Source organism: Hemiscyllium ocellatum, chromosome 5, assembly GCF_020745735.1.
Source record: "Hemiscyllium ocellatum isolate sHemOce1 chromosome 5, sHemOce1.pat.X.cur, whole genome shotgun sequence".
NCBI classification, from domain to species: domain Eukaryota; kingdom Metazoa; phylum Chordata; class Chondrichthyes; order Orectolobiformes; family Hemiscylliidae; genus Hemiscyllium; species Hemiscyllium ocellatum.
The window spans coordinates 41,412,955-41,426,338 of record NC_083405.1 but is presented as its reverse complement, the minus strand read 5'-3'; the positions used below and the strand labels follow the sequence as shown (position 1 = coordinate 41,426,338).

The 13,384-nt window shown below is 37.2% G+C and overlaps 1 protein-coding gene across 2 annotated transcripts in view; it reads left to right on the top strand.

Annotated features, from left to right (window-relative positions):
* The window catches only part of sp4 (sp4 transcription factor), a 56,338-nt gene extending 43,988 nt beyond the window's left edge, over positions 1-12,350 (top strand). For both annotated transcript variants that reach the window (XM_060824705.1, XM_060824706.1), the window contains exon 6: positions 9,858-12,350. In XM_060824705.1, the coding sequence (XP_060680688.1) occupies positions 9,858-10,108 (251 nt within the window). In that variant the 3' untranslated portion in view covers positions 10,109-12,350. The remainder of the gene's footprint in view (positions 1-9,857) is intronic.
* Positions 12,351-13,384: the final 1,034 nt, after the last annotated feature.

The following is a 13,384-nucleotide window of genomic DNA, read 5'->3' as shown; positions in this document are numbered from 1 at the left end:
CCCAAAGCCTTGCCAATATCTAAAAGATACAAGTCAGGTATTTGATGCAATACTGTCTTCTTGTTTAACTCTGACAACATACAGGAAAAATCAGCTCACTTGATTGGCACCACATCCAGCATTTTAAACATTCATTCTCTCTACCATTGTCTATAGTACAAGATGCTTTGCAGTAACCTGCCAAAAAATCATTAATGTTTCCCAACCCTGCAATCTCTACCATCTAGAAGGTACAGAGACAGCAGGCATATGAGAACAAGATCACTCCAGGTTCTCTGAAGTTCACACACTGTTCTGAGATAGAAATGCATCACAATTTCTACATTGTCACTAGGTCAGAATCCTGAAACAGCCTTCCTCATAGGAACTTACATTTATCGAGACCCCATAGTACAGTTGTTCAAGAAGGCTTCTCAAAAGATGAGCAATAAAAACTTTGCTGAGCATGTTCACTCGCATCCCATAAACAAATTTAAAATAAAACCAGTGACTTCAGGAGAGCATCCATTATTTGGTGGAACAGATAAATGTTCTGTGAACACCAGAGAGAATTCGGGAAGCAATCTATTTTGGAGAAGCATTCTTGTGATCCAAATGAGAAAAGCTTTTTAAAAAAATTAGACATGGATGAAGGAAAAGAGTATCTTAAAATTTTGACTGAAATGTTTCCCTAATTATTCCTCAATTGACACAAATTGTGGCCATAGTTTTAGCTGAAACTGACAGAAACCACTAGCATTTGTGGTGAAATGTAGAAATAGAGAAGTAACTTAGTGACCCTGCTACCCCTCAACAGATGGGCTGTGAAAGTGCCTGCACGTGGGAATTTGAAATCACTGAAGTGATGGGAGGTTCCTCTTTTGCACTGAGATATTAATTTTTAAACTCTGAAAATGTTTTCTTCCTGTAAAGAGGAAGAATGTTTGTCTGGGTGTTTAGCTATGTGCTTCATCATAACTGCTTCAAAAAGAACACTTCTGACTTTGGAAAATTAAATATTTTATGTAATGTCAAATGACTCCACAATAGTGGTGTTTGCTTTTTAATATCTTTTGAAGCTTGTTTGATGTTTCAACTTGTATTTGAACCTCACGTGTGCCAAATTTTATTTCACTCCTTGTAAAATTTGTAAAAAGTAAAGTATAATTAGTGCACACTACTTTTTATGTTTGTGAGAATTCTTCAGTTCAGAGCTTCCCTGATTGATGACATCGATATTGTTAGATACTCAAAGATCCCTTAATTTTTGTGCCTGATTCAAATTGATGCCTGGAAAAATGACACCTGTGCCAGAAGTTGAGTCAATCTTTCTCAGTCAAGGTTTATTTCCACATATAAAACAATCTGTCTTGTCCCTCGGACTGGATTTTGAAAACTGTCTGAATCTCGATTGGAGGCAGGTGGGCAAGAGGTTGGCATTCGCAGCCTCCATGCCGGTCTGCTGCTGTGGTCCAAACCATGCTTGAATGAGAATGACTTGGGATTGAATCATTGACCGACCAGGAATGCTACCAATTGAGGTTCGTTATTGTTGAGGTCCTGATTCTTCAGCTGAAATCTTTGTGGGCAGCCCACGTTTTGCTGGAACTTCTGCACATCATTAGCAAAGCTTTGAAAATAACTGCATCTGCTATGTTGTCCCTCTAGGATTCTGACGAAGCAGTTGGAGAGTTTTAAGAGCCAAAGCTAGATTTGTCCGTGCTTGTCCCTCATAGTCTCCATCTCAGATCGCCAGCTGCTTTTTCTGCCAGAGTAGTGTTTTAAAGTGACAAAATATGAAATACCACTTTTCAACTTCCATCATTGCCATTGCCAACTGAAACAAGGTGAAGGACCCTCCAACCACAAGGGATGAACTCAGATTTCTCCAGTTTCCTTATTTCCCCCCACCACCACCTTGTCTCAGTCCCAACCCTCGAACTCAGCACCACCTTCCTAACCTGCAATCTTCTTCCTGACCTCTCCGCACCCCACCCCCACTCCAGCCTATCACCCTCACCTTAACCTCCTTCCACCTATTTCTTTTCCAACGCCCCTCCCCCAGTCCCTCCTCCCTACCTTTATCCTAACCTGTTTGGCACACTTTCCTCATTCCTGAAGAAGGGCTCATGCCCGAAACGTCAATTCTCCTGCTCCTTGGATACTGCCTGACCTGCTGCGCTTTCCCAGCAACACATTTTCAGCTCTGATCTCCAGCATCTGCAGACCTCGCTTTCTCCAAGTTGAGCCAAGCTCACGAAACCAATGTAGAGAGGTGTAAAGAAAACTTTGTTTCCTATTTTTAATGTTAATGTTTCTCACAATATAACAAAAGTTGCCTGCATAGTATAGAGCTTGAGAAAATGCTGATCCATACATGAGAATGGGCAAATGAGCTGTATTTCAGGCGAACAGCTTTGGGCAGAGCTGAGAACGATTTGTTACATAATTGGAAGACATTAATTCATTCTGTCTTTCTATCTGTCTTGTGCTCTCACTGTTTCTCTTTTCATACCCTACCCCCAGCAGCACCCAAAGATATAGCTAATTGGAGAAAAATCTATTCTTTGTCAATTAGAGAATATTTACAGATTTTTGCCATTGTTGAGATTACAAGACACCCATGAACCAGCTGTAATCTCAGTTTGCACCTAATATCTCTAGAACGAAAGGGTTCTTTTGAACTGCTAGTCTTTTTTTTTGTACTAGATGTACTTCACTTTTAAACTTTACACCTAAATTTGTGTGTTTGATGTTGCAGTTTATTTTTTCTTTGGATTATTGGTTAAGTAAACCTAGTATTTCATTCCTTTTAATTTTGATATAGTGGAATATGTTTTAATTAGAAATTACTAAAATAGATATAAAAATTTGTGTTCAACCGAGGGCATATTAAAAGGCATGATTCTGCCTGACGTGCTTTCCCAACAACGCACTCTTGACTCTGATTTCTAGCATCTGCAGTCCTTACTCTCTCCATATGGAAAGGCAGCCAGTTTACCTTTTCTCATTTCCTTGGAGTGCAGATTCATAGCTCCTTGAAAGTGGAGTCGCAGGTAGATAGGATAGTGAAGAAGACATTTGGTACGCTTTCCTTTATTGGTCAGAGTATTGAGTACCGGAGTTGGGAGGTCACGTTGTGGCTGTAGAGGACATTGGTTAGGCCACTGTTGGAATATTGCATGCAATTCTGGTCTCCTTCCTATCGGAAAGATGTTGTGAAACTTGAAAGGGTTCAGAAAAGATTTACAAGGATTTTGCCAGGGTTGGAGGATTTGAGCTACAGGGAGAGGCTGAACAGGCTAGGGCTGTTTTCCCTGGAGCGTCGGAGGTTGAGGGGTGACCTTTGTAGAGGTTTACAAAATTGAGGGGCATGGATAGGATAAATAGATAAAGTCCTTTCCCTGGGGTTGGGGAATCCAGAACTAGAGGGCATAGGTTTAGGGTGAGATGGAAAAGATATAAAAGAGATCTAAGGGGCAACTTTTTCACGCAGAGGGTGGGTAATGTGTATGAAATGAACTGCCAGAGGATGTGGTGGAGGCTGGTACAATTGCAACATTTTGAGGCATTTGGATGGGTATATGAGTAGGAAGGGTTTGGAGGGATATGGGCCAGGTGCTGGCAGGTGGGACTAGATTGTCCATGCCGACCAGATATCCCAACCCAGATTGGACTGTACATCTCTGACTCTATAATAGTGGAGCATGTCCCATCAGGCTTCTAACAGGGGAATAACAGGCTAGCCCACTTCCTGGAATTTAGTTGAAAACTTTGAAAATGCCCATTGGTTCACCTAAGTCATATTCATTCTTCATTCCCGAACCCTGATTGAAATTCCACTTCTTCTGTTCTGAACTGCTGTGATTTAGATATGAGTCTTGATATGTTGTTTCAGTTTTCTGTTATTTACAAGCATTCCTGAAAGATCATTTCACCTAATTTGAGTTGTTTTTGCTCATGGGGAACATTTTGTAGACAAGGACTTCTACTACTCACCTCAAAAGAATATGTGGAAGTTAAACATAATATAGGCATGGTATTCCTCTGTATTTAAGTCCGTTTTGGAGTAAACAGTATTACTGTTGGAAGCTATCATGAAAATTGTCATTAGGAGTTGCACTAGTTGGTTGACGAAAATGAGTTATAACACAAGATAGACTATCCTATCCTAGACATTTAGTTTAGGGGAACAAAACAATAACTTTTACCATAACCGTCTGCTATTCTTCAACTTTCGAATATTTCAGTGAGCAAGTTAGTCAGTAAATGTTTTATCCAGTGAACTATGAAGTTCATTTTTAGGAACTGGTCTCCAGATCAGCTAAGTTCTAATCATTGTGAATAGCACAGACTCGACAATTCAAATAGTATTGTTTGTATTAATTAATGGTGTATTTTTAGGCTTGATTTTACTACCAACTTTCTCTGTGCATTTAAAAAAACTATCCTAACTTGTATTGCTATTTTGTGTTGCTCACTTGGAAGCTACAAAACTCAGTGTTAGCTTTCTTGAAAGGACCAGCTGTTGTTGACAAGATCTTATTTCTAGCCTTGATGAAACCCCATTAATGTTGAAAAATTCTCTACAGGTTGCATTGATCTGAACTGCATAGATTTTGGTTTGGATCTTGCATATATGTTGTACAGAATAAAACTACTGAGTAAGTATCCTAAAAATTGAAAGATTCCTGTTTTAAAGTAAAGGATATTGGTTAGATGATTGAGGATAATTTGTCGATAATAAAAATGAAGCTTGTGTAGTTTGTTTGTCAAATGAAATGGTGTTGAGAATTCTCCAGGTAATTTACTATGGGCTATATTCTAGGATTTCAACTTTTCCCTGTGGAATGACAAATTCTGTAGCAAGCATTTAGACAAAACTAGGGGTGTATCACAGCTGGGGCAGCAGGTAATTAGTTTGACTGCACCTGGGTTGCAGTGGAATGACAGCAGGTTGCTCATTCTGACAGCAAACCAGTGACCCCTACTGGAAGTCTGTAAGTAGGAATCTAGTGATAATATTGAGCTGAGCTGCGTCAGCTTTTAGTCACAGGACTCCAAGACTTGAAAATGAAAATAAAAACTGACTCTGCATTGTCACACTTAAGGAGTGTTGCACTATTGGAGGCACAATCTTTTGGATGAGTTTAATTTTGAATGGGTGTCAAATCAGTTAGAGAAAGAGAGGAAAAAGGAGACAAAAGGGCAAAGTGATTTTCTACAGTTAACTTTTTTATATAGAAACTCCAGCAGATGAAGCCTACAGGAATTGGGTTTCACATTGTAATAGTCAACTTCCATTGCTAGAGGTATTAATTGGCAGTAATTATCATCTCAAAAGGTAGGATTACTACTTATGATGATATTTCACTTCCTATAGAGTTTTGTTAGTATGCTAACCAGCTTCCGAAGTTGTACCCTCTCTCAGCTTGAGTTTATTGGACCGTGTTGATCGATATTGGCTCCTAGTTAAACAGCTTAATTTTGACCTTCTTGCCCTTGTTTACAGGTTACTCCATCACATAACCTGACCCTGTGTCTCCCATCTCCTATAGCCATACTGCATAACTTTTTCCAATTTATTTGGACTGTTACAGTTCTGGCCTTTTGAGCATTATGCATTTTTATTTCTCCACCATCGGCGGTTCTAATATCTGCGATTCTTTGCACCTATTCATCCATTAAACTTTTGCCTCTCTTTTAAAAAAAAAAGGTGTTATGTCAAACCACCACTGAAACTGAGCAGCTGACCTGGTGTCCTATTTTGTTTGGTAGTGCTTTTGTGAAGTGTCTTGATATGTTTTATCACTTTTAATGATATGATTAGTTTGTTGATCACCATGTATTAACAAACTTTACAGCATTCAGTACATTTCAGTGGTGACTTGCACAGTAAGTTTGGAGAATCTAATAGTGGAGTGGTGCAACTCGGACAGCAACTTTTGGATTTGAGTTTAACCATGCATCTGGTGCCTGAAGTTAAGATTTGTGAACCAATAATGGTGACTACGGAAAGCGCCTCTGTTACTTCTGTAAGAAAATCTGAACCAACGCATCCCAATACCAATTAAGATATTCGAGATTCATAAATGAGGGAATATTCTGCATTTAACCTGAAAGTTGAGAGATTGTATTTTTAATGTGAACGTGGAGCACTACTTCTGATCCAGATTAGCAGCAGTATTATTTTTGTTCTAGTTTAGACTGTTAATTTGCCTTTCTACAATAATGAATCGGGGCATCTGAGTTGCATTCTGATCTAGTTGTGTTGATATACATTTGTAACTTTTTGATTGTGTACAATATTTGCTTGAATCAACCTGGTGAATGGATCATCATGCCTGTGGCATTTTGCCCAGAATGCTTTACATCTGAAATGAAGTGTAGTAAATTATTAATCTGTTTTCAGAACGCGGTATTCTAAATGCAGTCCTATTTTAATTGGCTGGCATTAGCTGACGGTTGGACTTGATAATGCTATAGTAACTATGTTAAATGTGTCTCCAAATAGTGAAGCGTTGTCCGATAGCAGCAGAATTCGTTTGTCTTAGGATTTGATCTTTAAATTAGAGTTTTGTTTTCTGGTAATCAGACATGTATAAACCCAAGTATAAACCAAAACGTTAATTAGAATAGTTGAATTGGTGAAAGGTTTCACATACAAATTATATAACTTTTCAGTGGGTTGGCAGAGAATCAAACAATTGCAATTATTTTAATCAACCAGTTTGGACATGTTTTTAAACACCTGTGGTGCAGGTGAAACTTGAACCCAGATCTGCTGTCCTAGCGACAGGGTCATTACTGCTCACCGCAAGGGATTTACAAAGATTTCATTGTAAATCTGTGGTTTTAGCACTCACACTAATTTCCACCCTTTCCCTGTCTATGAGGCAACCTCCCCACCAAGAGTTAAAATCTCAGTTCCTCTTTCAACTAAACCATTCAGACATATTATGACACATCTCTGGGACAGGTAGAACAATTTTTGGTGTAACAATTAATTGCTTTTAGAATTGACTTTATTGAAATGGTTGAACTTCTATGTACATTAACTAAAGGTGATTCAGTTAAATACAGCACTTTTCATTGAATCCTGTTTCCAATTCCATTTTGACTATTGTACATGGTCAAAAGCTATATCTGAGCAACTAAATAAAATATACATAGTAATATTTTCTTTGTACAGGTGAGTGAGGCAAACATTAAACATGAATGGATGATTTTTTTAACTGCTTGAAATAGAATTAATTTTTGGCACAACCCAAATTAAGTGCAAGTTCATCTTGTGAACTAAATATTTTGATTTTATCTAGAAAGATGGTAGTGATCAAAGGGATTTGGGAATTCATTGGTGCTGAATTACAACTAAATATTATTTTTCGTTTGCTCCAAGCCTGCAAGGGACTTCCTTTAGTCATTTATTTTTGTAACGTAAGGTTGGGAATGCTATGTTCAGAGTTGATGTGAAAGGAATGCAGTGTAAAAGTTGGGAATTTGTTGAGTCTCAAATTGAAATTTTATTTAACATTTTGAAATTAATTTTAGTTTGCAGTTTCTCTCTATCTTATTTAGTAGTTGACAGTTGTTTGTCAGCTGTAAGTAATTGCTTGGATAGCTGTTAATTACTTTGAGCACAAAATTGAATCGGCAATTGAAACTCATCTGCCCCAAGTATGACTGTCATTGTTTGTAGGATTGTAAATCAGATATTGAGAGAATCAAGAGGAGATTTAGTATCTCGATTATTTTGCTCTGCCTCAGTTGCACTGCATGGAGAGGTACAAATCCAGAATGGGCCAGTTGGACAATTAATGTAGAGAAAGCTACTTGTGAGGATAAAGGCAAAGACTATTGGAAAGATAGCAGAATGCAGACTATAGTATCTGGAAGTAGGAGACTGAAGAGAAATATGTTAATGTGATAGTTACAGGGCATTGTTTCTTTCCTATGTTTTATTCTCTGAATGTGGGAAGAAAAAAATGTTGGAGAAGTGGACAGTGTGGAAGAGTGTTAGAGGTTGCAGGGGGACTTGGATAAACTGCAGAATTGAGCTGAGGTGACAAATGGAGTTCAATGCAGCTAAATGTGAGGGGATGCACTTTGGGAAGAATAACAGGAAGGCAGAGCACTGGGTCGATGGAAAGATTCTTGGTAGTGTGGATGTGCAAAGGTATATTGGAGTCCATGTGCATAGACCCCTGAAAGTTGCCACCCAGGTAGATAGTGCTGTTAAGAAGGCATACGGTGTGTTAGGTTTCATTCGTAGAGGGATTAAGTTGCGGAACTGCAATATCAGGCTGCAACTACAAAATGCTGGTGAGGCCACACTTGGAATATTGTGTGCAGTTCTGGTCCCCATATTTCGGGAAGGATGTGGAAGCATTGGAAAAGGTACAGAGGAGATTTACCAGTATGTTGCCTGGTCTGGAGGGGAGTCTTATGAGGAAAGGCTGAGAGACTTGAACCTGTTCTCATTGGCGAGAAGAAGGCTAAGGGGGGGATTTGATAGAGGCATACAAGATGATCAGAGGATTAGATAGGGTAGACAGTGAAAGTCTTTTTCCTAGGATGATTACTTCAGCATGTATGAGGGGGCATAACTACGAATTGAGGGGTGATAGATTTAAGACAGATGTCAGAGGCAGGTTCTTTATGCAGAGAGTGATAAGGGCATGCAATGCACTACCTGCTAAGGTAGTCAACTCAGCCACATTAGCGAGATTTAAACAATCCTTAGATAAGCACATGGATGATTTTGGGGTAGTGTAGGGGGACGAGCTGAGAATAGTTCACAGGTCGGCGCAACATCGAGGGCCGAAGGGCCTGTCTGCGCTGATTTGTTCTATGTTCTAAAGCTAACAACTTACATTTAGTTTTTAGTTTATTTCCTTTGGAATAGTAGCCAGTCATCGAAACATTTTTTTCCCCTAAAAGCAAAAGTTAGAATCCCTTGTTCCTCAGGAAATTTAGCATCAGAAACATCGCCACAGCTGCTGAGGGTTTCTAACACTTATTCTTTTTAAAGTCTTTCCGCACACCTGACGAGAGAAATCCTGAAATGAGAGAGTGGCTTATTTCTGTCCAGTCTAATTTTCTAATAAACCACCTGGAAAGACTGGAGAAATGAGTTTGAATAAACTTCCTTTTTTACTTTATATATAGTAGGCAGACCTGAGACTATGTGGGCTTGTTTGATGGTATTTGTATTTATTTAAAACCTTTGCAGTTGACATGATGTGACTGGGAGTATTGGATTCACGTTGCCTCTACTCCATAGGATCAAGATTAAACCATTCGGCCCTTTGAACCTACTCTGCAATAAGGTTATGGTTGCTCTGATTGTGGTCCCAATCCCACTTTCCTGAATGGTCCACCCGGAATGCTTTTTGATATAAATTTGTCGTGGAAAGTTGTCAGCACTGTAAAATGTCTACCAAGATGCCTCCCTTTTTTTTTAAAAGAAAAAAATTTCTTGGTAATGTATCACAACCCAATGGAAATAATCATGGACTTATACGAGTTGCAGGATATAATCCCAAAAATTCCAGATCACAGTGTAAAAACAAAAATAATTTATTTTGCATCAGTCAGTAGAAACTTGAGGCCTTGCTTATAAATAATGGAGAATCGGAATCCACCCATTTGACAAGGTGCAACTGCTTTGTACTGTATAAAATGGAGTTGATGGTTAACAGTTTTAAATCTTTAAAAGTGAAAACCAAGAACCCAAGAATTGAAACATTAACAAACCTGTATGGTTGAAATATGAATACTTGTATTCTCTCAGGTACATGACCTGCCAAACAAGACTTGTGTGTATTTTTTTTAAGAGACACATTATTCAGATGTTTTTCTATTTATCTTGCTTTCAGGTGAAAAGAAGTTCTCCTGCCCAGAGTGCTCGAAGCGGTTTATGCGGAGTGATCATCTTTCAAAGCATGTCAAAACCCACCAGAACAAGAAAGGTGCTGCTGTTGTCCAAAGTGTTGGGAACGCCTCACCAGACATGGAGGCATCTGTGGCAGAAGTTCTCGTGTCTCCCAGAATAGTCGCTATAACAACTGCCCCCCAGGATTCCAGTCCAACAATGCCAGCCATGGCAAATAGCATAGATGAATATTGATATCTTTAACATGCAGCAGTCTAGATACAGCACTTATCGATTTATTTCAAAGAAGTAGGAAACAATATTAAGAATCTAGAAGGGCGTTGGTTTGGTGGAAACAACAATTAGATTGCAATTCATAACCTGTTACATGGATTTGAATTTAACATTTTAACTGAATTAAGTAGCAATATGCACAATCGCTGTTTAGCACCTGTCGTTTATTAAATTTGAGTATTGAATTTAACAATCTGTAAAAGTTTACCATTGTTTATTAAAATGCCATTATTAAGATAATCCATCTTGGAAACAAAATTGTTTGTTTGTCACTATCCAAAATAAGTCTGTCAATTATGCTTTTTGTTTTTAATTGTGCAATCTTAAATAACAGACTTCTATTAATTATAGAGAGCTCTTTGCAGAGAATTCCATTTAAAAAAGTGAAGATCTCCACTAAGCTTGCTTTATCATCGTCTTGGCCAGGTCATTTCTAATGGTCGCAATTTAGTAACCATGCTGATTATTCAAAAATCACTGATTTTTTTTTCTTTTCAAAATAAAAATCAGTTTTTCAACTCCATCTCCTCAGTGGATGACAATCGAAATTTTAAAAATAATTGTATACTAGAACCATTTGCTTTAACAGGTAACCAAATTACAATGAATATATGTGAAATAAGTGGAACCAGTACATTGGTAAGTGACTGCAATAATGTGGAGAGGCTTAAAGTGATTCTATTTTGATTAAACCTCTCTGTAAGGAGGAAGATTTTATTCCAAGTTTTATTCACATGTGGAATAGATCTCAACTTGTAGTTAACATTTAATTGTGATGAGCGTTTTTGTAGAAATCTGATGTCTGCAGCTGTTTAGTTATTGGAATAGCTTTCTAGGATCCTAATTGTTGAAAGCTGTCAGTTAAGGGGAATGTTTGGTTACAGGGTGGCAATTACAACTCCCTTGGATGTCTAAAAAGAAAACTACTTCTATTTTTCTTTTCTTGTGTAAAATACTTGTTTTACAAATGTTTTCAATTAAACTTCTGCATGTTTTTTATTCCTATACTGACTTTTTTCATTGTTTAGGCATAAACTTGTTGTTTGTTTCTTAAAACATTTTCATGGACCAGTTAAATGTTGCTAGCCCAGTGAGAGAGTTTTTGTCCAACCTTTACATATTGGCTTTTATGTGTCTATATGTCTTTTTTTTTGCTCCTTAGCTCAATCTTTTAGGAATCATAAATAATATAAAGAATCTCATTTTCATAAAGCTATCCTTGCTAGAGCTGTCTCCTGGAGGTAGACTAGGCACTGATTTGATCTAGTGTCTAAGGAAATCTCCTCTTGAAGACTGTTTCAGTGCTCATTCCTTTTTGTACAAATATGTTTATACCACCGAGTTATTCGTGTATTTTGTTGGTCTTAATCCTTGGTACAGCTATATAAAATTATGACATATGTATAGTTCTATAAATGGTCAATGTTGCCATTAGTAAGACTTGCAGTTCCCCACCACCCCCCCACCCCACCCCAACCCCCCTGTGAGTTGCTGTCTTGTTGCAAGTGGACATGGCTGTAGAAAATTACAGTTCTGAAATTTGCATCTTGATTATTATTTATCACAAGTATTATTTACTTGCATATTGTGTGCGAGGCCAGAAATGAATGGGATGTATTTGTAGGTGCAAGTAAATTTGTCCTTTTGGGAAGCAGTAAAATATAAAATTATATATATATAGATTTTCATCAATATAGTCATTAACTACGGTATTGTGATTATAGTTTGTTTCTGGCCTTGCAAATTACTTTTACTTTAACTTATGTCTGATTCCATTTGTGGTTATAATCATGCATGTAATGATTAAAAAGAAATAATTGCCCATCAAACTAAATTCTAAGTAACTTACAGATGTTTAAGAGTAAAAAGTACACAATGTGTGTAAAAATATTAAGAGGGAATATTGTTGATGGTAGTGTTTAGGGAAAAATAAATTTTGGTTTTGAATATCAGACTTTCTACAACAAAATTATTAACCTGAATATTTTGTTACAATAATTCACTTGTAAATCTTTTTTTAAAATGTGTTTTCCTGGCATCATAAACTTTTAATAATGGATTCTGCCAGAATGGCCTTAAAGGCACAATTTGTTCACGTTTTTATAATGCAAATTTGTATAAAAGAGTGCATTTTGTGGTGAAAGTGTTTTTTTCACCTGCAGCAGAAAACTGAACTTGTCCATTAAAATATCCTTTAAGTTGAGATGATTGTGCTTGTTGTTTTATTAATTAAGTATTCTACATCATGGTTTTCTTATAGGTTGGGAAATTTAGTAAAAAAAAACTTGATATTTTCTTACCATTTTGTTTATCATGAAAAAGTAAATTACTTTCAAATGACAAACAAAACAAAACTGTTTTGCTTACCTCAGCAGTAAGGCCTGCAATATAAAATGTAATCTAGGGTAACTCTAACTATTGAAATGAAATAATAGAATAGAAATAATTCAAAATATATTCTATACATGTCCAGCATGTTCATGATACAGTAACTGTTAGAAGTTGCTAAAATTCCTTTTCTCGGTTAGTATGACGTTTTTGAAGTTAGTTTTGAGTAATGTTACCTTTTTTGTTCTGCAATTACCACCACCTCTATTTGATTGTGACTTAATGCTGCAACATCAGGGGTGGGTTAAATATGTTCTCTAATCCCCACTGATACTTTGTGTGACTGGATGCAATGAAGACAATAATGCCGTCAGATTTCTCCTTCCACTAGCACCCTGTTCTGACCATTCCATCATTCTGCTCAATGCAGACTGACCATTTTTGAACTTGAATCAGAGTACTTCTCCATAATATTGCTTCTGATCATGATACCTTTTTTACTTTGCTTCTCATTTATGTAGTGTGGTTGAGTTTTATTTTTGCTCATCCTCGTCAAGTGCAACTTCTCTTTAAAGTAATTTGTAGGCATAACCAGATTCGCAATACTTCGTAGCATGGTAAAAATTTTACATTTTCTTGTTTAAAATTGCCTGTAGACATTGCAATGTTCAGGTGTAGCAACTGTATCCCCATTATTAAAATTTAGATCTAACTTGAGATTTGAGTGAGTTGTCATTTATAAATTCTGAAGACATTTACATAGAATATACAGCACGCAAACAGTCATTCTTGTTTTAGATTTCTTCAACAAATTTCTCCATATATATGTTGCCCAACCCATGCAATGTTTTTAAGACTGCAATCCTTCCTGAAGGACGAAAAGACCCTAACTTGGCAATATTTTTCAAT